The sequence below is a fragment of the Pan troglodytes genome, chromosome 23 (assembly GCF_028858775.2).
Source record: "Pan troglodytes isolate AG18354 chromosome 23, NHGRI_mPanTro3-v2.0_pri, whole genome shotgun sequence".
In the NCBI taxonomy this organism is placed as follows: domain Eukaryota; kingdom Metazoa; phylum Chordata; class Mammalia; order Primates; family Hominidae; genus Pan; species Pan troglodytes.
This window is the reverse complement of record NC_086016.1, coordinates 40,739,986-40,763,171: the sequence shown is the minus strand read 5'-3', so window position 1 is coordinate 40,763,171 and position 23,186 is coordinate 40,739,986. Positions and strand designations below refer to the sequence as shown.

The 23,186-nt window shown below is 55.9% G+C and overlaps 1 protein-coding gene across 6 annotated transcripts; it reads left to right on the top strand.

The window, feature by feature from the left end:
- Positions 1-1,345: 1,345 nt before the first annotated feature.
- On the top strand, positions 1,346-22,708 carry SUN2 (Sad1 and UNC84 domain containing 2). Of its 6 annotated transcripts, none has more exons than XM_016939182.4 (19): positions 1,346-1,618; positions 2,674-2,738; positions 4,708-4,866; positions 6,062-6,225; positions 6,400-6,537; positions 7,115-7,210; positions 7,576-7,669; positions 8,648-8,718; positions 11,623-11,750; positions 14,836-15,090; positions 15,828-15,905; positions 16,370-16,413; positions 16,988-17,153; positions 17,478-17,699; positions 17,995-18,079; positions 18,433-18,548; positions 18,667-18,834; positions 19,156-19,248; positions 21,043-22,708. In XM_016939182.4, exons 3-19 carry the CDS (start codon positions 4,745-4,747, stop codon positions 21,154-21,156), a joined length of 2,154 nt encoding a protein of 717 aa, XP_016794671.1. In that variant the 5' UTR covers positions 1,346-1,618; positions 2,674-2,738; positions 4,708-4,744; the 3' UTR covers positions 21,157-22,708. The 6 variants fall into 6 exon arrangements, with proteins under 6 accessions (XP_016794671.1, XP_016794668.1, XP_054531951.1 ...); XM_063807844.1 differs by having other exon boundaries at positions 1,614-2,109; XM_016939179.4 differs by lacking the exon at positions 2,674-2,738 and having other exon boundaries at positions 1,351-1,618.
- The last annotated feature ends 478 nt before the right edge of the window (positions 22,709-23,186 follow it).

The window sequence follows — 23,186 nt, the reverse complement described above, 5'->3', positions numbered from 1 at the left end:
GATGAGGAGTCAGAGAGGCCCTTCCCCTACCTGGATGCTGCCCCTACGTCTGATTTGAATTCTCCTTTCATTGCTCCATTCAGCAGACACTCAGACCGGAGCCAGGCTCGGTACCAGGCTCTGGAGAGCTTGTCCATGTCCTCAAAGAGCTTGCAGTCTAAACCTAGGAGTGATAATGGCCAGCAGGAGACTCTTCTCTTTCCAGAGCAGGCAATGGAGGCCCAGGAAAGGGGACTGTTTTTGTCTGGAGTTGGGCTGAAGCCACTTTAGCATGAGGGTTTTGCCTTTCCTCAATCCTCCGACCCCACAGCCTTCCTGTTCCTGCCTCGGTGATTTTGTCATTCTTGTCTCGTTTCCTCTTGGTACTTTAAAAGTAAAATAACGACTGTTCATCTGCCCTTAGAAGGGCTGGCACAGAAAGAGATTCATCCCAAGCTGTGCACCTGCTCTATCTGTACAGTTGGCGGATGGGGAGCCAAGGAACAGGACCCCCGGAGTCAGGCAGCATTTTACTCAAACGCTGAGAACTCGTTCCAAGTCTGAGTAAGGTAGAAGAATGAGTGGCCAGCCCTGCCTTCCCACAGCTCAAGTGCAGCAAGCACCGTCCTTAAAACAGAAGAGCTGGCCGGGCGCGGTGGCTCATACCTGTAATCCTAGTACTTTGGGAAGCCGAGGCGGGAGGATCACTGGAGCTCAGGAGTTCGTGACCAGCCTAGGCAAACATAGTGAGATCTCGTCTCTATTTAAATAAAATAGAAAATCTGTTTAAAACAAACAAAAAATAGAAGAGCTGTCGTGAAACTTGGGTGCTCTGGGTAAAGCTTGGGAAGAGGCAGGGCCTCCCAGCATGTCTGGAATCCCCAAATTAGCAACCTGTTTCCTTGTCTGAAAAATGGGTGTAGAAATGGCCGGCTAAGAGGACAACGGCACTGGTGCCGGGTGTTGAGCAAGCCCTCGACAGCCTCACCGAGAGCGCACCAAGGGCCACCCACGCGCTGCCGCTCCCAGGGCTCCCACCCTCCCCTCGGACGCCGGCCTGGTGAACCAGGCTGCAGGCGCGCGTGGGGGCGCTCAGAGCTGTCTCAGGTGTTCTGAGCCGCCAGATCGGGAGTCCAGTGCCCTGCTGAGCCCGAGCCCCAGCACAGGCTCCCGTCGCGTCCTCCCGCAGCCCGGGGTCCCCGCCCGCCCAGCGCCTCCCACGCGCGGACTCCTAGGCTGAGCGCGCAGGGCAGCGGGGCCTACGCGGGGGCGGGGCGAGCCGGGGCTTTGTGTTCAAACCGGCCAATGGGTGGCGGCGGTGGGCGGTGACGGCCGGCAGGGCCTGGCCAATGGGCTGCGGCCTGTCAGCGTTGACTGACAGGCGCACACATACAGAGTCGGCCACACGCGCGCCGCCCGGCCCCACTCGCGCAGCGCGGGCCTCCGCCGGCCGCATTGTCCGCCCGCCCGCCTTGTCCCGCGTCGCCGCTCTTCGCGTGCCCGCGCGCCCCGGGCCCGGCCGCTGTGTCGCCCTGAGCGGAGCGCCGCCCGCGGGATCCCCACGCGGAAAGGGGGCGCGCCCCGGCGGCGGCCTGGCCTCGGACGCCCCCGGCCGGGCTAGAAGCCGCCGCGGCAGCAGGTGAGTGCGGGCGAGCTCAGGAGAGGGTTGGGGGGCCGCGGCCCGGCCTGACCCCGGGTCACCGTCGGGCCACTCGGGCGGGGCCGCGCCGCCAGGCCTGCTTCCTCCTCTCCGGGCTGCGCTGGGCCGGCTCCAGCCTCCACCCGGGTCCGCGGCCCGCGCCCTGACTCACCTCCTGGCCCCCGCCCCGCCTGCCGCGCCACTGGTCAGCCGGGAGGGCGGTGTCTGCGGGCGGGACTTCCCGGGCAGCCTCCCGGGAGGAGGAGGGCAAAGGCCGACTGCCCCAACCCGGCCCCGGGCAGCGCCTACGGGTTTTGTGCCAGACAGGCCGTTTCCAGGGACAGGCAGTTCCCAGCCTCTGCCTGTCAGAACTCAGGGCCTCAGAGGAAGGCCCGTTTTGTTCAGTTCTAAAACAAAACAAAACAAAGCAATGGGGGGCGCGGTGTGACTTAGAGAGCCAGGAGGCGCGCCTTTGGTGACAATTTCTGCAGGTTTGGCCTGTGGGGATGAGGGCAGAGGGAGTTAGCACCGGGCATTTGGCAGGTCCCACAAGGGCGTGTGGCCTGGCTGTGCCCAGGGAGTGGAAATGTCACGAGGAAGATGCCCCAGATCTGGTTTAAGTCTGAAGATGGATGGAGATGTTTGTGATGGGGAAGGGCGGAATTGAGAAAGGAAGTCGCCCAGCTGAGAAGTGGGGAAGGATGCTTTCGATGAGCGTTTCCTAACTGATTGTTAGGGAGGAGGTGGGGCGGGGGTGGTGTCTATTATGATTCGCAGTAGTAGATTTCAGCTCCTAGAGGCTCACTTCTTGTTTTGGAGAATGGGGCCTCGACCTTTTTCATCTTGTGAAACCCAGACTCAATGGTAAACTGTTTTGTGATGCCAGGATGCCGCAGGAAAGACTAAGAGGCATCTCTGGAAGTTCTGGGAGGGCGGAGGCGGGTGCTGACAGTTTTCAGCACTCCCCCCTCAACCTCCATCAGAATATTTAGTTCTTCCCAGCGGCAGCTTGGGTATGGTATAAACATGTTGCCTTGTTTCTGCCCTGGGCAAAGGTGTCACCTCCTTCAGCAGGACAGAGGCTAAGAGGAGTCCCTGTGTGTGCAGCTGGAGCCTTCAGGTAGGGACCGTACGGGCGGGGCAGGGAGGGGGGAGGGGAGATTACCTTATAAGGACAGGAATAGAGACAAGGACCCAGGCCAACTTCCTGCTTTTCCTACTACCAATCGGTCCCTTTTCCAACACCAGCTAAAAGTAGAGGGGATGCCAGATGGGCATCTGACCTGGGAAGATGCCAGGAAGGCCAGGACATGAGGCTGCTTGTTTTTCAGAGGAGAACTTTCTAGCTGGACTAACCAGACCTTCGGGTTTCTGCAGCCTGGGTTGGGAAGTGGACTTCTATACTCACCACACAACCCAGAGAACTGGTCATTTAAGTATCAACCAGGAATATTAGAAGTGATCAAAAGTCACAAGCAAGTGCTAGGAATTCCCAAGTGACTTTGTTGTACGGGCCAGCAGAGGCACTAACGTTGAGACTCCCCATGTTGGCAGTCGGGGACTTTGAATTCGGGTGTCTAGACCTGAGTGGTTCATTAATCTTCCTCATGTCACAGAATGCTACCTCTTGCCAGATCTTTGCACTTTGGCTTCCTTTGTCCTCATTATCAGTTCCAGAGCCTTGATTTCTGCCCCACATGGTGACCGGAACTGACTGTAATTCATGCTGCCCTCCTCCTCCCTATTTTGTTAGTTTGCTAACAAATATTTGTTGTGTAACAAGTTTGTATACAGCCTTGTTTTGCGCATGTGTGAGGCTAAAAAAGATTCTAGCTGAGGACACACAACTAGAATCTTCAATACATTCCTGAAACAACTGGAAAACTTTATGGCTGAGTAGAAAGACCCAGGCCCTACAGCCTGTCAGAGCTGAGCCCAAACCCTGGCTTTGGCACTTACAGGCTGGGGACTGTGGACAAGTTACCCATTGCCTCAGTGTCCAGGTTCTTCCCTTGTAGATGGGAGTAATGATACCTACCTTGCTTCTAATAATATAAATGGGGTATACAAGGAGCCCGGTCCCAGCAGACACTTACCATTTTATCATCATCTTACCAAGATGTGGCAGCACAGTGTGCACCGTGGGGACAGACAGTGCAAGCGCCATCAGGACGTAGGTGGGAGCCTGGCCAACTTGGTGAAACCCTGTCTCTATTATTAAAAGAAAAGAAAAGAAAAATCCTTTTGGCTGAGCGTGGTGGCTCATGCCTGTAATCCCAGCACTTTGGGAAGCCGAGGTGGACAGATCACCTGAGGTCAGGGGTTCAAGACCAGCCTGGCCAACATGGCGAAACCCCGTCTCTATTAAAAATACAAAAATTAGCCAGTCACGGTGGCGCACACCTGTAATCCCAGCTACTTGGGAGGCTGAGGCAGGAGAATCGCTTGAACCTGGGAGGTAGAAGTTGCAGTGAGCCAAGATTGCACCACTGCACTTCAGCCTGGGCGGCAGAGCGAGACTCCATCTCAAAAAAAAAAAAAAAAAAAAAAAGAACATAGGTGGGGTCTACATGGGAAAGGTTTTCCATCAAGGTTCGTTGGGGCCCTCGACGAACGAGCACATGTCAGCAAAGGGACACAGCTAGAGCGAGACTGGGAGAAGTCTCTAGGGAGAAGGCAGGTGGGGTGGCTGGACCACTGGGCGTGCAGGCAGTGACCAGAAGCACCAGAGTCTCTGCTACTTGCCAGAGGTCGAGGAAGACCCAATTCTGGCTTGTGCGGAGCTCAGCACCACGAAGGATAAAGACAAGGAAACTGAGAATTGGGAAGCCTGTGGAAAGCGCCCTGGAAGAGGCTCCAGAGTCACGAAGTGAGCCCCAGGCTGGGCGTGACTCGAGCCGCTGCGCAGTGCGGGGGTGCTTCACAGATCCCTGCCTTGCCCCCCATCAGGGCTGTTTAGACTGAACGCCGGGGGCCGGGGGGGTGGTCTGTTCTCGGCTGTGAGGCGATGCCTCTGTCCCACCTCCTCTAGAGAGGAGCTGGGGACAGCCCCAGGCCTCACATCCAGTCCTCCTCCTCTCTCTCCTTAGATTCTCTTCAGGGGAAGAGTCCACATCCCACCTCATCATGTCCCGAAGAAGCCAGCGCCTCACGCGCTACTCCCAGGGTGACGATGACGGCAGCAGCAGCAGCGGAGGGAGCTCGGTGGCTGGGAGTCAGAGCACCCTGTTTAAAGACAGCCCTCTCAGGTAGGGACCCAAGGGAGTGCCACCCTCTCAGGTAGGGACCCAAGGGAGTGCCACCCTCTCAGGTAGGGACCCAAGGGAGTGCCACGGCCCCTGACGGCCCCACAAGCTTTTGGTCACTGCCCGCACGCCCTGTGGTCCAGCCATCCCCCTGCCTTCTTGTTGCAACCTTGGGTGGAGATCGAAGGACGTGGGCCCCCGTCTGGTCAAGGGGGTCCTGCCTTGCTCCATGTGTATGAGCACACAGCACCCATTCTTCTCCCACCGACTGTGAGCCGGGGCTGCTGCCCTCATGCTTAGAAAACAGGAAGTGGTAGGTCGGGCGCGGTGGCTCACGCCTGTAATGCCAGCTCTTTGGGAGGCCAAGGGAGGTGGATCACCTGACCCTGACCAACATAGTGAAACTCCGTCTCTACCAAAAATACAAAAATTAGCCTGGCATGGTGGCGGGCAGCTGTAATCCCAGCTACTCAGGAGGCTGAGGCAGGAGAATCGCTTGAACCTGGCAGGCAGAGGTTGCAGTGAGCGAGATCATGGCATTGCACTCCAGCCTGGGTTGACAAGAGTGAAACTCCATCTCAATCTCAAAAAGAAAAAAAGGAAAGAAAGAAAACAGGAAGTGGAGAGAGGCAGCTTCAAGCATAAGCCAGGCCGGAAACCCCAAAACTGCAGGCTGGGCTCACAGGAACCCCCCCTGCTCTGGACAGGCGTGTCAGCCTTACCATCCTTCCTGGCCCCATGCCTGCATGTCTCACCACCTGTCCGGCCTCAGCAGCTGGCCAGCGACACGGCTGAGAACAGGCGCAGTCCTCAGGCCACTGGGAAATGGGCTGTGGCAGCAGCTGCCTGGTCGTCCTGCCCCGCTCACAGGCATGGGGCCCAGAAGACAGGCCCTGAGGCTTTGGCTAGCTCTGAGGCCAGGTCAGGTCTGTCTGGTTTCAGTGGGTTGTAAAGTTTGAATGTGGCTCCATCCCTAGCTGCCGCTGCCCATCTTGCCCATCTGCTGGTGAGATTCAGAGAGAACAGGAGAGGACGTGCCAGCATTGGGAGAGTCAGGGGAATGGCAGCTGCGAGTTGCCTAGCAACAAGGGAACCCACACCCTGCACTAGGCAGGGCCGCAGGCTGTGGCTTTCCTTCATGCTCCTGGCTGGGCTCACCTCCCTGCTCCCTACCTCTGCCCTCACGGTTGTCCCACAGGACCTTGAAGAGGAAATCCAGCAACATGAAGCGCCTGTCCCCAGCGCCACAGCTGGGCCCGTCCTCTGATGCACACACCTCCTACTACAGTGAGTCGCTGGTCCGCGAGTCCTGGTTCCCACCCAGGAGCTCCCTGGAGGAACTGCATGGTGACGCCAACTGGGGTGAGTGTGGAGCCCTCCGTCCCGGGGCTTTGCTTCCTCGGCCTCCCGTGAGATACTCCTCACAGTGTCCCCTGCAGTCCCCGGGATTCCCTCCTCAGAGCACCTCTCTGCCCAGACCCCACTTTTCAGAAGCTCTTGGAGGCCCAGAAGAGCCCCTGGTTCTTCCCTGCACAGGTGAGGACCTGCGGGTGCGGAGGAGGAGAGGCACGGGCGGCTCAGAGAGCAGCAGGGCCAGCGGGCTCGTGGGGCGCAAGGCCACCGAGGACTTCCTGGGCTCTTCCTCGGGCTACTCCTCTGAGGACGACTATGTGGGTAGGCGATGCTTCCTCCCTCCTGAGCAGATCCGAGGCTGCTGGGAGGCCTCAGGAAGGCTGGGCGGGGGGCCCCGGGGAGCTGGAGACAGGGCAGCGTGTGGCAGGCACAGCGCCCCTCCCATGCCCGGCCCTGGGTGCGCCCCAGCCTGGCCTGCGGTGGCCCCTGGTGCCCTGGGCTGTGACTGCCCTTCACTTGTCTGTCCTCCCCACCCCACGAGTCTATGGCAACCTAAGGCCAACATCCTTGCATTCAGGCCCATTCCAGCACTTTCCTGTGGGGCTCACACATGGTGGGTGCTCAGTCATTCTGAGTGGTGTGCATGTCAGACCCCAGCACCTAGTTCTGAACAGCAGCTTGAGGGGTGGCTGGTGAGGAGAGGGATGCAAACAGGAAGCTGTCAGAAGAAACAGAATGTCAAAGAGCTCCCATTTCATTCCTTACTGCACACCGGGCCTGCGTGGGGCTGTGGGGATGTGAAGGAGGGTGGGTGACTTGTGGTCTTGGCTCACAGAAGACAGTGAAGGAAGAGGCTCGAAAGTGACAGAGACTGAGCCAGTGTCCTCGTTCCCTGCAGGCTACTCGGATGTGGACCAGCAGAGTTCCGGCTCACGGCTCCGAAGCGCCGTCTCACGGGCGGGCTCCTTACTCTGGATGGTGGCCACTTCGCCAGGTGGGCTGCAACCCGTGCCCAGTTACTTCCATTCTTGGTGATAGTGCTTTCTTACCCATCTCTCTGCAGTTGGGCATCCTGCCCATGCAGAGAGACTGTAGGACCATTGGGGAAAGGTCATTCTAGAATAATCACTGGGAGCCCAGAGCTGTGGGGACCCCCTTGCGTGGAACGGAAGGAGTAGCTGCAGAGCAGGACAGAGGGTGTGGGCAGGTGGGATCCAAGGACCTGGGTCCCGGTAGGGCAGGACAGAGGCATACTATCAGGTGGGGGTGGGGTAGGGGCAGGGAGGACGGCAGACGGGACAAAGGAGCGGTGCCCCCAAACACCATACGGAGCCTTCAGCTTGATGGTCATTCTTCCAGGCCGGCTCTTCAGACTTCTCTACTGGTGGGCTGGCACCACCTGGTACCGCCTGACCACAGCTGCCTCCCTCCTTGACGTCTTCGTTTTAACCAGGTGAGCGAGACTCCACCCTTGCCAATAAATCGCAAGGCCCTGGGGTGAAGGGACTGGTAAAGTGTGTCAACCTGTAATGGTCGATTCTCTGAGGGTTCTCCCCAGTTTCCCTGGAGCCTTTGTTAACGATCACGGAGTAGCTTCCCCAAAGCCCACCCCTGCCTGACAGAGGATGGACTCAGAGTCAGGTTCTTCTCCCCGAATTGATAGCCCTTCGAGGCAGGATTCCAGAGCACAGATTATTTCTTCTTGGACACATTCTACTAAACGCCACACTAGTCTAGCCATGCCTGGCTCTCAGACACACGATGGCTTTCCTCCTGCAGGGTAGGCCCACTGACTCCAGGCAAGAAGTGGGGTTTCCCAGAAAGTCCATCTTCCTTCTTGGGCCTGGGACAATCTAACCCCCCGAGTTCCCCACTCATGGTCAGAGCCACAAAGAGGCTCTGCCTGAGGATGCTATGGGTTCATTCCCCAAGTCCCTAAACCAGCAGAACCAGGATTTGAGAATGTGCCCCTTAGGCAGAACACGGAACCCAGAAGTCAGGATCCCTCTGGCCGTAATCCAGGTCCGGGCAGAGGGGACAGCTGGCCATACTGAAACAAGGGGCAAGGATGGGTTTGTGTCACCAAAAACAGGTTCCTTGTTGTTATTTAAGGAGTTACATTTTTTTCTATATTTGCATACTTAGAGGACCTGTCCATATAAAAATTTTTGAGTTTTTCAAAGACCACACTATTTTTAATAACATCAGTAAAATTCAGTCAAAATTGTCCCATCACTCTAAGACCTGCCCAGCAGGAAAGGCTCTGACATGTCCAGGCTGACCCTGGCACAGTGAGAAGCTCAAGCTATCCTCCTTAGCTCTAGTTCAGCACCCAGGAAAACATCTCAGGGTACTCCCTGGGTGGAACGTGGAGGCCTGGAGCTCCCCTCACACCTCCGCCTCCCCCGTCCTGCCCTCCCGCGTGGTCCAGGCGCTTCTCGTCCCTGAAGACGTTCCTCTGGTTCCTGCTGCCGCTGCTCTTGCTGACGTGCCTGACGTATGGTGAGCCTGCGTGGGGAGAGCAGAGGGAGGCACAGAGATGTGTTCACCAGAGGGTGGTGACCTTTGGCAGGCAGGGAAGGGGCAAGACTGGGTGGGGTGTGCCTGTGACTGGGCAGGGCCTGAGCCCTGGACCCTGGATCATCTCTGCATGGCCCTCCCCACCTCTCCTGAGCCTCTTTTGTGCCGCCCTGGGCAGGAGCACACCCTAGTGCCGCAACATTGGGTGAAAAGCGGGATGCCCTCCCATTATCATTAGCAGTCATCCTCCTTCCACTCCAACAGGGACATCTGCTATGAGGGAGTTATTTTTACAAGATGAAGTTAAATCTTGAGCTGTCTTTAAAATAAAAACAATGAAGCAGCAAAGGGAAATAAGTGCCTTTTTTGTTTGTTTGTTTTTTGAGACAGAGTTTTTGCTCTTGTTGCCCAGGCTGGAGTGCAATGGCGCGATGTCAGCTCACCACAACCTCCACCTCTCAGGTTCAAGTGATTCTCCTGCCTCAGCCTCCCGAGTAGCTGGGATTACAGGCATGCGCCAACATGCCCAGCTAATTTTGTATTTTTACTAGAGATGGGGTTTCTCCATGTTGTCAGGCTGGTCTCGAACTCCTGACCTCAGGTGATCCAGCTGCCTCGGCCTCCCAAAGTGCTGGGATTACAGGCATGAGCCACCGTGCCCGGCCATAAGTGCCTCTTTTTACACCAGTCACTTACCAGCTGCCCTGAATCATCCCAGGCGCTAGCACAGGCCTGCCTTGGTTTTTTGTTTGTTTTGAGGCAAAGTCTTCTTCTGTCACCCCAGCTGAAGTGCAGTGGCACGAACACAGCTCACTGCAGCCTTGACCTTGTGAGCTCAGGTGATCCTCCCACGTCAGCCTCCCAAGTAGCTGGGATTACAGGCATGCAGCACCACACACGGCTAATTTTTGTATTTTTAGTAGAGACGGGGTTTCACCATGTTGGCCAGGCTGGTCTCAAACTCCTGACCTCAAGTGATCCACCCACCTCGGCCTCCCAAAGTGTCGGGATTACAGGTGTGAGCCACTGCACCCAGCCCTTCCTTGTTTATATAGACATTTTGTGTTCAGCTTTTCACTTGACAGCTTGGCTAGTTTCATATGAATTGCCTATGTGACTCTCAGCTCAATTTTAATGACTGTACCAAGTAATTAAAGACCATGCTTTATTATTTTTTGAGAGTTCATTTTATAAGCTTAATATCATTCAACCTGTATTTCTTTTATTAATAACAGGGTAGAACACTTTTCCAAAAGTTAGCTTCGTTTTTGTGTTTGCTGCTACAAGAACAGCTGGTTCATATCCAGTGGCAACTGAGCACCACCCTTAAAATAATAATGATTCTTCTTTTTTTTTTTTGAGACGGAGTTTTGCTCTGTTGCCCAGGCTCGAGTGCTGTGGCACAATCTTGGCTCACTGCAACCTCCACCTCCCGGGTTCAAGCGATTCTCCTGCCTCAGCCTCCCGAGTAGCTGGGATTACAGGTGCATGCCACTACGCCCAGCTAATTTTTATATTTTTAGTAGAGACGGGGTTTCGCCATGTTGGCCAGTCTGGTCTCAAACTCCTGACCTCAAGTGATCCACCTGCCTCGGCCTCCCGAAGTGCTGGCATTACAGGTGTGAGCCACCACGCCCAGTCAGTGATTCTTTTTTTGTGTGTGTGTGATGGAGTCTCACTCTGTTGCCCAGGCTGGAGTGCAGTCGTGCGATCTCGACTCACTGCAAGCTCCACCTCCCAGGTTCACGCCATTCTCCTGCCTCAGCCTCCCGAGTAGCTGGGACTACAGATGGCCGCCACCACGCCTGGCTAATTTCTTTTTGTATTTTTAGTAGAGATGGGGTGTCACCATATTAGCCAGGATGGTCTCGATCTCCTGACCTCGTGATCCACCTGCCTCGGCCTCCCAAAGTGCTGGGATTACAGGCGTGAGCCACTGCGCCCGGCCCAGTCAGTGATTCTTTATAATTGCATAGCAATGTACCCAGAGAGCACTTTCCCGTGCATTATCTCAGTTCAATTTGAGCTTCACCATGGCCTTGTGGGGTTGCTGTAGTCAGTGCTGTGAACCCATCACATAGAGATGCACGTGGAGGGGGTTCAGTGACCTGCTCAGGGAGTGTGTGCGTGAAGGCCATGTCCATGCTGGACTTCAAGCCCCATGGGCATGAGCTTCCTTTTGCACCTGCCAACCTCTGGTGCTTGAGTAGCGAATGGAGCTTTATCAGGACAGAAAGCCCTCCCTCCCCCACTCCCCTGCCACCTGTCCCAGAGCTCAGGAGTAAACAGGTATCAAACAGATGGCCCTGAAAACAGAATGAACATGTCTCTGTGTGGCTGCAGCTTGGTGCTCGTGTCTGGGCCTCGAGCAGCCTCTCTTAGAGGGGGTGGTGCTTTCTGTTGCAGTGACTCTCAGCCATGGCGGCCCATGACAGTCACCAGGGAGCTTTACAAACTCACCTACGCAGGGGCCCCACCCCAGGCCAATTAGCTTGCTCTCCAGAGGGCAGGGCCAGACCTGGTTGTACTAAAAGCTCCCCAGGTGATTCTGATGACCAGACAGGGCTGAGAACCACCATCAGGTCCTCTGGGCTGTACCCTGGATCATCCCTAACTCATTCAAAATGTTTTCTCCAAGTTTTGCCACTTACAGAAAGATGAAGGATTCCCGTGGGGGTGTGAGAATGAATATGCTCTGAGGTTGTTGGGTGGAAGTTGCCACCTCAGAGAATGGGGGCACCTGCATCCCTCTGATGCCTCTGGAAGGGCACAGCTCCAGGAGTGGGACAGGCCACAAGCACTGGCAGGGATCAGGTAGCCATCCTCCCTGGCGCGCGCCTCTTGCTGGAGGCCCAGCTAGGGTAACACCCTCTCCCCTGTGCACAGGCGCTTGGTATTTCTACCCCTATGGGCTGCAGACATTCCACCCTGCTTTGGTTTCCTGGTGGGCAGCGAAGGACAGCAGGAGGCCGGATGAGGGCTGGGAAGCCAGAGACTCATCGCCACATTTCCAGGTGAGTCTCTGAGGGTGGTAGCTCCCAAGAGTTTGGCAATAATTAGGTGACGGTGAAAGTGGTGGGTGCGCCCTCAGCCTGCCTCACACCGTACACACAAAGCTGAGGCGTACTGTTAGTTGCCATCTTACAAGGCACAGAAAACAGAAAGAAAAGGAATCCAACAAATTATCTTGTATGCTTTGTTCCTTTTCAATACTGTTTCACAAATATTTACTGGGCACCTTCTATGACTAGGATAATATCCCAGTCAGTTACCTCTTACCAAAGATAATCCACCCCTAAAAGCAGTGGCTCAAAACTACAATGGTTGATTAGTTCATGAGTCTGTGGGTTGTCTGGGTGGTCTTTCTGGTCTGAGAAAAGAGAAGCAATCTTGGCTGGGCTCGTACTTGCCTGTGTGGATCTGTCTGTCTGCAGTTGGCTGGGGGCGTCAGCTGGGGGCCAGCTGGTCAAGGCCCTTGCCTAGGACAGCTGTACTCCATGTGCACTTTGCTCACCCGGCAGGCTAGCCCCAGCTGTTTCTCATCGCACCCAGGCAGGGTTTCAAGAGAGAACCAAGGCAACCAGACCTTTGAGGCCTTGATCCAGAACCAGCACACCGTCACTCCCGCCACATTCTGTTGGCTACCGCAAATCTCAGAGCCAAATCCAGATTCAAGGAGAGGGAAATAGACTTCACCTCTCAGCAAGAGAACCCACAAGGTCACATGACAGAGGTGCAGCTGCAGGGAGGAGTGAGGGATGGTGGCCATTTTTATAATCTGCCAGAGTCTAAAGATGAATCAGGCCCAGGCTGTGCCCTCAAGGAGCCTGCAGTCAGCATAACCAGAAAGCAATGTGAGCACAGGTACTGATACTGACAATTTAAACCTCTAAGCCAAGCCTGGTGGCTCACATCTGTAATCTCGGCACTTTGGGAGGCCAAGGTGGGAGGATCACTTAAGGCCAGGAGTTCGAGACTAGCCTAGGCAACACAGTGAGGCCCTGTCTTTATTTTTAATAAAACTCTTCATTTTCTAATTATGGTTATTTGACCTGCACTTGCACCTCACTGAATTTAACTTGGTATTACATTTTTATTATTCATTGAAAAATTTTTTGAGACAGGGTCTCATTCTGTTGTCCAGGCTGCGGTGCAGTAGTATAATCATAACTCATTGTAACCTTGAACTCCTGGGCTCAAGCGATCCTCCTGCATCAGCCTGTGAAGTAGCTGGGACTACAGGTGTACACCACCATGTCTGTCAAATTTTTAAAAAAAATTTTTGTAGAGACAGGGTCTCACTATGTTGCCAGGCTGGTCTTGAACTCCTGGCTTCAAGCAATCCTCCTGCCTCAGCCTTCCAAAGGGCTGGGATTACAGGCATGAGTCACTGCACCTGGCATAGTATCACTTTTTTTTTTTTTTTTTTTTTGAGACAGAGTCTTGCTATGTCACCCAGGCTGGAGTGCAGTGGCACGATCTGGGCTCACTGCAGCCTACGCCTCCTGGGTTCAAGCGATTCTCCCGCCTCAGCGTCCCGAGTAGCTGGGACTACAGGCGCGCACCACCATGCCAGCTAATTTTTTTATTTTTAGTAGAGACAGGGTTTCACCATGTTGGCCAGGATGGTCTCTGTCTCCTGACCTCATGATCCGCCCGCCTTGGCCTCCCAAAGTGCTGGGATTACAGGCGTGAGCCACCGTGCCCAGCCGGTATCACATGTTTAACCATCTATTTTTGTATATATTACTTTCCAGACCATGATCTTTCCAATTTTATTATATGTGCTGCCAAAGTGAGTACCAGACCATGATCTTATTATTTTACAAAATAATGACATGTCATCTATGACTTTTCCTTTTTTCACCGTTAAAGACATTAAATACAGTTCAATTTCAGAACCATCTTTTTTGTAAAAAAGGGTAAGTTAAAAAAATGAATATATCTTGTATTAGCAACATTTGCATGAAGTTAAAATAAAAACAGCTTCCTGGTCTGGGAGAGGCTGTTGGTGAGGCAACTGGGGTGATGGGGCAGAGGATTTTTTGCTGGTTTTTGTGGGCTTTTTTTTTTTTTTTGAGACGGAGTCTTGCTCTTGTTGCCCAGACTAAAGTGCAATGGCACGATCTTAGCTCACTGCAACCTCTGCCTCCCAGGTTCAAGCGATTCTCCTGCCTCAGCCTCCTGTGTAGCTGGGACTACAGGAGACTGCCACCATCTCCAGCTAATTTTTGTATATTTAGTAGACACAGGGTTTCGCCATACTGGCCAGGCTGGTCTCGAACTTCTGACCTCAGGTAATCCACCTGCGTCGGCCTCCCAAAGTGCTGGGATTACAGGCGTGAGCCACCACGTCCCGCCTGTTTGTGTGCTTTTTGAGTCATGCAAATGTAGCGCCTATTTAAAAACCAGAATTTCTAAAACTCAGAACCTCTGCTGCTCAGTAGCTCCCTGCCCTTTATTTGACAGTTTTTATCACTTCTCTTGGCAATGATTTTGTTGTTAAGCCAACAACGTTCTCATATTCATGACACACTATCAAATGCCACCCTCAGTCCAAATGACATTTATTCCATTTTCTCTGTGGGACATCCAGCTAAAGAGGAAAAAGAACGTATTTTCAAATTATTCTGTCTCTTAGCCATAGTTACCTAGGGAAGGAGTGAAAGCCATTGAGAGTCCACAGACAGAACTCGCAGCCCTGGCTCCCCTGCCCCTGTAGGAGGCGGGGAAGGAGTGAGCTTCAGGCCAGGAGGGTCCACGGCCCCCTGCAGCTTCCAGTCCTCCTCTTGGACCATCCCTGCACTCAGACCTTCTCCCCGGCCCACCTTCCTTCCTCCTCTGGGATCAGACTTCGGTACTGTGTCCTCAGGGACCCTCCTCTGTGGCCGGCACCCAGTGATCCCTGGCTCCCAGCACACCCAGCTCAGAGGTCGGCAGCCCCTGCCCACGAGCTCCAGCCAGCCCTGCATGGCCTTATGCTGGAACGTCTCTGGAATCTTTTCCCTTTCTTTCTGTGTTGGCTGTGTCGGGGTGGTCTTTGGGAAGCACTATCATCCAAGGGTCCCTCACTCCGTGGCTCTCTCTCTGCCCTTCCAGGCTGAGCAGCGTGTTATGTCCCGGGTACACTCTCTGGAGCGGCGTCTGGAAGCTCTTGCTGCTGAATTTTCCTCCAACTGGCAGAAGGAGGCCATGCGGCTGGAACGTCTGGAGCTGCGGCAAGGGGCTCCTGGCCAGGGAGGTGGTGGTGGCCTGAGCCACGAGGACACCCTGGCGCTGCTGGAGGGGCTAGTGAGCCGCCGTGAAGCTGCCCTGAAGGAGGATTTCCGCAGGGAAACTGCTGCTCGCATCCAGGTAGGAGGTGGAATACCTCAGGGTGGGAGGTGGGTGACACCCATAGGAAAGCGTGAAGGTGCCCAGCAGCAGAGAGAACAAGTGTCATTTGGGATCAGACAGCTCTGCCATTTTGCAGTTACTCCCTTTCTCCTTTTCTTTTTCTTTTCTTTTTTTTTTTTCTTTTTGAGACAATATCTCACTCTGTCACCCAGCCTGGAGTGCAGTGGCGTGATCTCGACTCACTACAACCTGTGCCTCCCAGGTTCAAGCGATTCTCTTGCCTCAGCCTCCCGAGTAGCTGGATTACAGGCGTGCACCACCACATCCAGCTAATTTTTTTGTATTTTTAGTAGAGACAGGGTTTTACCAAGTTGGCCAGGCTGGTCTCGAACTCCTGACCTCTAGTGATCTGCCTGCCTTGGCCTCCCAAAGTCCTGGGATTACAGGCGTGAGCCACCACGCCAGGCCTCCTCACCTTCTCTAAGCCTCAGTTTCCTCCTCTTTGATGGAGGCCATCGTGTCTCCCCGACCCCCATAGTGAGCTGTGCGAGTAGAAAGCCCTAGCATGGTACCTGACACCGCACAGGTGTGCAGTGGAGCTGAAGCGGGAGTCTTGCGTGGTTCAGAGAAGGCTGAGAGCCAGGGCTCTGGAAGCAAACAGACCTTGTTTGAATTCCAGTTCCGCCACTTCCTAGTCATGAGGGTCCCTATAAGCATGGCTCTGTCCAACCTGTCCTCTCACTCCCGTCTCACAGGAAGAACTGTCTGCCCTGAGAGCAGAGCATCAGCAAGACTCAGAAGACCTCTTCAAGAAGATCGTCCGGGCCTCCCAGGTCAGCGGGCTTGCGGCACTCAGGGCCTGTGACTAGGTCCTGACCCCATCCAACATGTTCACCTCGGACCCCTCGGCCCTTCCAAAGGGACTGTTTGGGTGTTGCATGGGGAGGGGCGTGCCCTCCTCTGACTTCTCTGTTTGACCCCCGACCCCTTAGTTGGAGAGCTGTGCAGGGGCTCCCTGGGGTGTGCCAGGGCACAGCGGCCTGTCATGCTGGTGTGCATGTGCTGAGTGTGGGTGAACAGATACCTCAGTGTGTCAGACATGGACAAGACTCATGAGGGCTTTGACCAGGAGGCCAGTTTGATTTTTGCTGCAGGGGTCAAGAGACCTTGGGCAGGGGTGTGGTTAAGCAAAGACGCTAACAGACAGCAGATCCTACTCTGGAACACCAATTTCTGAGCTTGGAACACCAATTTCTGAGATGGGTATTTCTTGTATTTGTCCCTTCTTCCTACACAGGAGTCCGAGGCTCGCATCCAGCAGCTGAAGTCAGAGTGGCAAAGGTACTGGGCGCCACCAGCTGGCCTCGGCCTGCTCCTCCCCAGCCCCACCCACTCTCCAGGCAGGACTGGGGAGCAGAGCCGCAGAGCAGAGAGTTCTGATCGTCTTGCCAAGCAGATGGTGGGGGGAGGGGTTGAAACCCAGCTCAGGACCCCTGCCCAGGGCCTGTCTTTGAGGTGCCATGGAGGTTAGCAGGGGGGTCCTGAGAGCGGGGGGCAGGCCGTGTGAGAGGACCGGGATTCATTTATAGACAGAGCATCCTTTCTTACAGCCTCACATAACTGCCTTCTCATGCCCCAGATGTCCATGCTTGTGGAGGATGTGAGAGGCTGAGGCAGAGTACATTCTGGACTCTGGGCTTAGAAAGGGAGCAGGCTCAGAATTAGCTCCTTGGGACAGGCAGGGGTTCTGCAGCCAGAACCCCCAGGAGAGGCCTTGCCCCTTCTCAGGTTCACAATGAGTGCTGGGCACCCGCTCTCATGACGGGAGCCCACTAGGGGGTCCTCTTTCATCTTTGGCGTGGCCTTACCTCCCACCAAAGAGATCCGAGGCTTACTCTTCTCTCTCTGGGACCAGCATGACCCAGGAGTCCTTCCAGGAGAGCTCTGTGAAGGAGCTGAGGCGGCTGGAGGACCAGCTGGCCGGCCTGCAGCAGGAGCTGGCGGCTCTGGCACTGAAGCAGAGCTCGGTGGCGGATGAAGTGGGCCTGCTGCCCCAGCAGATCCAGGTCGTGCGGGATGACGTGAGTGGGAACCACCAGGGCCCTGCTGGTCCCTCTCCTCCTCCTTTGAGACCACGTGTCCTGGGGCCTGCAAAGCAGCACCCCTTGCCCCTGCAGCCTCTGTTATGCCCAAGAGACTGTGGCATTGGCCTTGACACATGTGGGCTCTCACTGACAGGCGTTCTTCCTGTTTTTGTTAGTGCCCATGGAGTGTTCGTAACTCTTTCCTCCAGTGGCCTCCCTCCTACCCTATCCCTGCTATCCAGCTAAGCACTGGCCCTGTCATAGCAGCTCCTGCTGTCCCTGCAAGCCCCCCCAGGGTGACACCCCTTTGGGTTCCTATAGGTGGAATCTCAGTTCCCGGCCTGGATCAGTCAGTTCCTTGCCCGAGGTGGAGGGGGCCGCGTGGGGCTCCTTCAGAGAGAGGAGATGCAAGCTCAGCTGCGAGAGCTGGAGAGCAAGATCCTCACCCATGTGGCAGAGATGCAGGGCAAGTCGGCCAGGGAAGCTGCGGCCTCCCTGGGCCTGACGCTGCAGAAAGAAGGTGTGATTGGAGTGACAGAGGAGGTGAGGCCCACATGCCCCTCTCCACACACCCACTCACAGCTCTCCTCCCTGGGAGCCCTGGACAGTCCCACACTGCCAGCTCCCTGGCAGGTTCCAGGATGGAAGTGCCAAGCAGGAGGCTTTGCATGCTGTGGGGCTGGCATGGGTGGGTGGCAGTGTGCCCACATCTGCCTGGGCACCAGCACAGTGCAAGCCTAGAAGGGGTCAGCCCATGGGTCCTTGGCCCACGGCCACGAGGTGACAGGGGGACACGTCTGCTCCCTGCTGCAACCGTCTCCTGGTGCCTGCATTGCAGCAGGTGCACCACATCGTGAAGCAGGCCCTGCAGCGCTACAGTGAGGACCGCATCGGGCTGGCAGACTACGCCCTGGAGTCAGGAGGTACGTGCCCTGCTTTCCTCGCTCTGCCTTGTCCTAGACCCCGCAATGGCCGGTCCCCTGGCATCTACCAGGTTGGTGGTGGGGCAGAGCAAGCAAAGCTCAGGATCAGCAGAAATCACCCAACCTAGTACCCATCACAAAGGCAAGTGGCAATTCAGGGAAGTCAGGACGTACCGAGCACCATCCTGGGCCAGGGAGAGGCTGACCTTTAAAGCTGCTCTGAGCATCTCGGTTAGGGTTAAAGGCTAGGCCTGGGGCATCTGCCGTCCACCTTCAGCGAGGAGACAGCCAATGGCCTGAGCGGGGCCCTCCTCCCGTGCGGGAGCCCACCCTGCCTTCCTCTCCTGTCTCAGGGGCCAGCGTCATCAGCACCCGATGTTCTGAGACCTACGAGACCAAGACGGCCCTCCTCAGCCTCTTCGGCATCCCCCTGTGGTACCACTCCCAGTCACCCCGAGTCATCCTCCAGGTGGGCACCTGGCAAGCACAGCAGCGGGGGCTCTGAGCACACTGGGGGCTGGTCCCATCTGGGGTCAGCAAGAGCTGGACTCAGGGCCCTGTCCTGACATGACTTTCTGCTCCTCCAGCCAGATGTGCACCCAGGCAACTGCTGGGCCTTCCAGGGGCCACAGGGCTTCGCCGTGGTCCGCCTCTCTGCCCGCATCCGCCCCACGGCCGTTACCTTAGAGCATGTGCCCAAGGCCTTGTCACCCAACAGCACTATCTCCAGTGCCCCCAAGGACTTCGCCATCTTTGTGAGTATCTGTCCTGTGGTGGGGCCAGAGGGGCTGCAGGAGGATCCTGTGGGCCTCTCTACTGAGGATCAAGTCAGGGTCACCCTTGGACTAGAAGGGAGGGGAGTGGATTTGGAAGAGGAGGAGCTAGGGTGGGAGACAGCACTTCAGTCCCTGTTACCTTAGGCTTTGGAGGCAGAAACTGTGGCACAAGAGAGTGAAGTGACTTGTCATAGGCCACTCTGGTGCCTGACCTGCTGGGTGGGAGGAGCAGGGATTGGAGTGGGGAGGGGTGTTCTCCCTGCTCCAGCCCCTCCCCACTTCCCTCCGCTCTCTTTGCAGGGGTTTGACGAAGACCTGCAGCAGGAGGGGACACTCCTTGGCAAGTTCACTTACGATCAGGACGGCGAGCCTATTCAGACGTTTCACTTTCAGGTACGGGATGCTGCTGTGCTAGCAGAAGTGGCGCAGACTCCCCATCCAGGCAGCAGGTGCTCCCTGGGCACTTACCCTGCCAGGCATGGGGTTCAGATAGGGAAGCCCTGCTCTCCTTTCCCACAGCTCAAGATGTGATATCCAAATGGGGTGTAACACGCATCCTGCAGATGTCAGCACAGGGGAAGGCACCTTCCAGAAGGGCAGCATGAGGGAAGCTTCCTGGAAAAGGACACCAGGAGGTGGGCTTTACACAAGAGGGGTTGGGTGGCCAGGAAAGGAAGGCCGGGAGAGGCGTTCGAGGAGCCGCCGCCAGCACATGCCAGGGCGCGGGCATTCTACCATGGCCAGCTGGAGCCTCAGGCAGTGCATGCGGCTTAAACTTCAGTGGGCATCCGATCTCCTAAGTCAGTTAGAAATGCAGATTCCCAGTCTCCACCCCAGGAGAGTCTGGTTCCTTAGGGCTGACAGGACCCAGGAGCCTGCATTTGAACAAACCATTGGCCTAAGCCCCACACCGGGGGAGTCCTGGAGTGAGGAATTGGGTTGGCGGGGATAGTGGGAGGTGGACAAGGGACAGTGGCAGGAAGAGGAGGCCACAGAGAGGCAGGAAATAAACCCTCAGGGACCTGGGGGAGGCAGTGCTGTGCTTCAGGTGACAAAGCTATGTCCATTTGACTAACATCACTATATGACTCGAAGGGGGCGAGCCTGGGCCTGGGAGACCCGTCAGGAAGTGGTTGAGGGAAAGCAGCCAGAACAGGATAGGCGGGGGAGAGGGGCGTTGGGAGTGAGGACAAAGACGTAGCAGGGAGGGTCGTGAATGTCCAGTTGGATGGGGTGGGAGGAAGAAGCCACTGCGATGGGGGCTGATGTGGAGCAGGGAGCAGGTCTGGCTGAGTCTGAGGCACCTATGGGACAGTCCAGTGGAGCTGTCGGGGGAGCCAGAAAGAACTGAGTTGTCGTCAGCTCTGAGGAGGTAACTAGGCTGCGAGAGAGGTTGGGATTTCTCTTTAGGAAAGTATAGAGGCCAGACGAGGTGGCTCATGTCTGTAATTCCAGCACTTTGCAAGGCCAAGGCGAGGGGATTGCTTGAGCCCAGGAGTTCAAGACCAGGCTGGTGAACACAGCAAGATCCCGTCTCTACAAAAAATGTTAAAAAATTTAGCCGGGTGTGGTGACATGCACCTGTGGTCCCAGCTACTGGGGAGGCTAAGGTGGGAGGATCCCTTGAGCCCAGAAGGTTGAGGCAGTGAACTGTGATCACACCACTGTACTCCAGCCTGGGTGACAGAGCAAGACCCTGTCTCCAAAAACAAAAAAAGAGGGTAGAGGACAGAACGATGTGCCAGAGAGAAGGGACAAGCCAGGAGTGTGCTAGGCCTGTGGCATCTGCCCAGGTAAGATATGCTGCTAACACCATTCCCAACATTGTGGCTAGACAGAGGCCCGATGGGCACTGGAGAAAAAGAATCAAGTGTGCCCCACATCAGCATCTATGAAGCCCTCTATGAAGGTGGTTCTATCTGTTGATCACAATAAAAAAGCGATTGTGGATGAATTCATTCCGGTTTCAGATGAAGTGTGCTACAGGTGGCCCCTTAACCCACTGGCTGGAAACACTGCTCAGGAGGCTAAAGATAGGAGCTTTTGAAGCCTGGTTCTCTTCAGAGCCCCAGGGAAGGAGCAGGGGAGCCATCTGGCCCTAGGCGAGGCTGTCTCCCCTTCCCACCTTCTCTGTCAGTGAGGCCTCACAGGTCTCTGATGCTCTTAATCCCTTTCTTCTCTACCCAGGCCCCTACGATGGCCACGTACCAGGTGGTGGAGCTGCGGATCCTGACTAACTGGGGCCACCCCGAGTACACCTGCATCTACCGCTTCAGAGTGCATGGGGAGCCCGCCCACTAGCCCTGCTTACTGGTGCCTGCTGCCAGCCATCTGGGAGTGGGTGAACAGCACCCCGCCGCTTCCCCCACACGCTTGCTCGGCGCTCTGACTTCTAGGAGCACAAGAGAGGAGCCTGTGGCCCCATGCAGATGAAAAGGACGGGCAGGGTCTCCTGAGCAGCAGGCGGCTCGAGGCGGTTAGCAGGCTCCAGCAGCTCCCTTCTTCCTTCCCTCCGTGCCCGTGGCGTCTGCTTCCCATCCTGGGAGTGTGTATATATGTAGCATATCATGGGGGACTGGGAAGTTGGGAGAGGTAGGACCTGACTGGTGTTGGCTGGGGTCAGGGGCTGGTGCCTGGGAGCTGCTGAAGGGAGGCCTACGGATGAAGCAGGTGCCAGGGCTGTGGGAGGGGCGAGCTACGGCCTGGGCTAGGTGAGCTGCCTCTGCCCCTGGGCAGGGAAGCGAGGCCCTCTGGGAGGAGGGTGCTTAGCTCCAGAGCAGGATGGGACTTCCCCAGGCAGGAAGCACCTGATGGAGAGCTGCCCAGCTCTCCTACAAGGTTAGTGCCCTCCACCTAGGGAAGCCTGAACCACAGGGTCCCTGAGGGCCTTCGACAAAAGTGTGTATTTGTCCCGGGGAGGGTAGCAGTGGGCCATGGGGCTTCTTGTGCCCTAAAGGGGACTGGCTGCTGTGATCTTCTAAGGGGCCCAGGGCCAACCCTGTAGGCTTCCCCTCTGCTGGGGACGGTAGTTGCTTTTCTCTCTCCTGATGCTAGGTTGGGGCCCACCCTGCTCCCTGTTCCTGCTAGGGCCTGCCAGTGCCCCTGAGCTTGCTTTCCACATTCTCCCAGGGTATGCAGACCTAGACCTGTCTTTGGGGCCATTAGCATCTGGGGTTATAGCAAGAAGAGTGGGGAGCATGGAACTCCTGGGCTCTTGTGGGGACGTTCAGGGTATCGGGGTGCGAGGTCTGTCTGCACCGGCCCCCACATCTAACCAGGCCCTGATGTAGGGGTCGTCCGCTCAGGCTGCCCCCTTGGGCTCTTGCAGCTCTTGTTCAGGTAGTCGCCCTTCTGGTTTGTTCTCTGTGGGGCAGTTGGTGGGGGCTGGGGGAAGAGGCTGGCAGAAGTTACCCTGGATAGGGAAGGGGGAGGAGGGGACTTTTAGAGCCAGCAGGCCCCATTGTATTATGTATATATTTTTCAAGGTCTGTTTTTCTAACTGAAAAGCTAAGGGCTTGATTCCTAGCCCCGTTCTGTGGGGCACTGGGTGATACTCAGTTTCTTGTTCCTGGCCGTGGAGAGGGGCCTGGGGCACTGGTTCCGGCTGTGTCTGGTGGTCCGGCTGCGGGGAAGGGGCAAGAAGGCGGGCAGGCCTTCACTGCAGCACTGAGCCTCAAATCCGCTCTGGAGCATGAGGCTGGATGCAGTGGTGGTGAGGCCGCCCCTGCTCCATCCCGAGGCAGCCAGGCTTTGTTTTGCGCTCTCCTGTCACAAATGCTGCACTATTGGTTCTTAAGTTTTTTATCTCCAGATCCTAATTTATGCCTATGCAAAAAATAAATGACGCCCAAGAGCTGTGGGATGTGGCTTTCATGTGGCTTTTGCCTATCACCTAGGGCAGCTGCTCTTGGGCAGATGAGGGAATGAATTCTTGGCCAAACGAATGTCCCCAAAGACTTATTCCTGAAGTTCAGACACCCACAACTTTCAGCTAAAGCCCAGTTGTGGTGGGGGATGGGACCTGAGGCAGGTCTCCTCCAGTGTTTGTGGGTCAAGGGCTGGCATGAGGAAGCAGTGAGGTGGCTTTATTAGCTGTCATTGATAACCCATCACAAAGGGTGGGGCGGGAGCAGTGGGGCTTTCCTGTCTCTCAGTACCACTGAACAGCAGCAGAAAAAGTTACACTTACCTACCAGCCATGTCCACTTGGAGTGCAGTGATTCTCCTCCATGGGAATTCGCTATTTGCCCCTTGGACCTGTGACTGGGAAGGGACAAGGAGGTAGGTCCCTTGAACAGCCAGCAGCTTAGGAGAAAAACAGGCCCTGACCT

Excerpts from the sequence above, each read along its gene's own strand:
- SUN2 (XM_054675976.2), top strand. The coding sequence starts at position 4,745 with ATGTCCCGAAGAAGCCAGCGCCTCACGCGCTACTCCCAGGGTGACGAT. Across the intron at positions 17,700-17,994 it reads TGATTGGAGTGACAGAGGAG|CAGGTGCACCACATCGTGAA; the intron begins GTGAGGCCCACA and ends CCTGCATTGCAG. Across the intron at positions 18,080-18,432 it reads CTACGCCCTGGAGTCAGGAG|GGGCCAGCGTCATCAGCACC; the intron begins GTACGTGCCCTG and ends CTCCTGTCTCAG.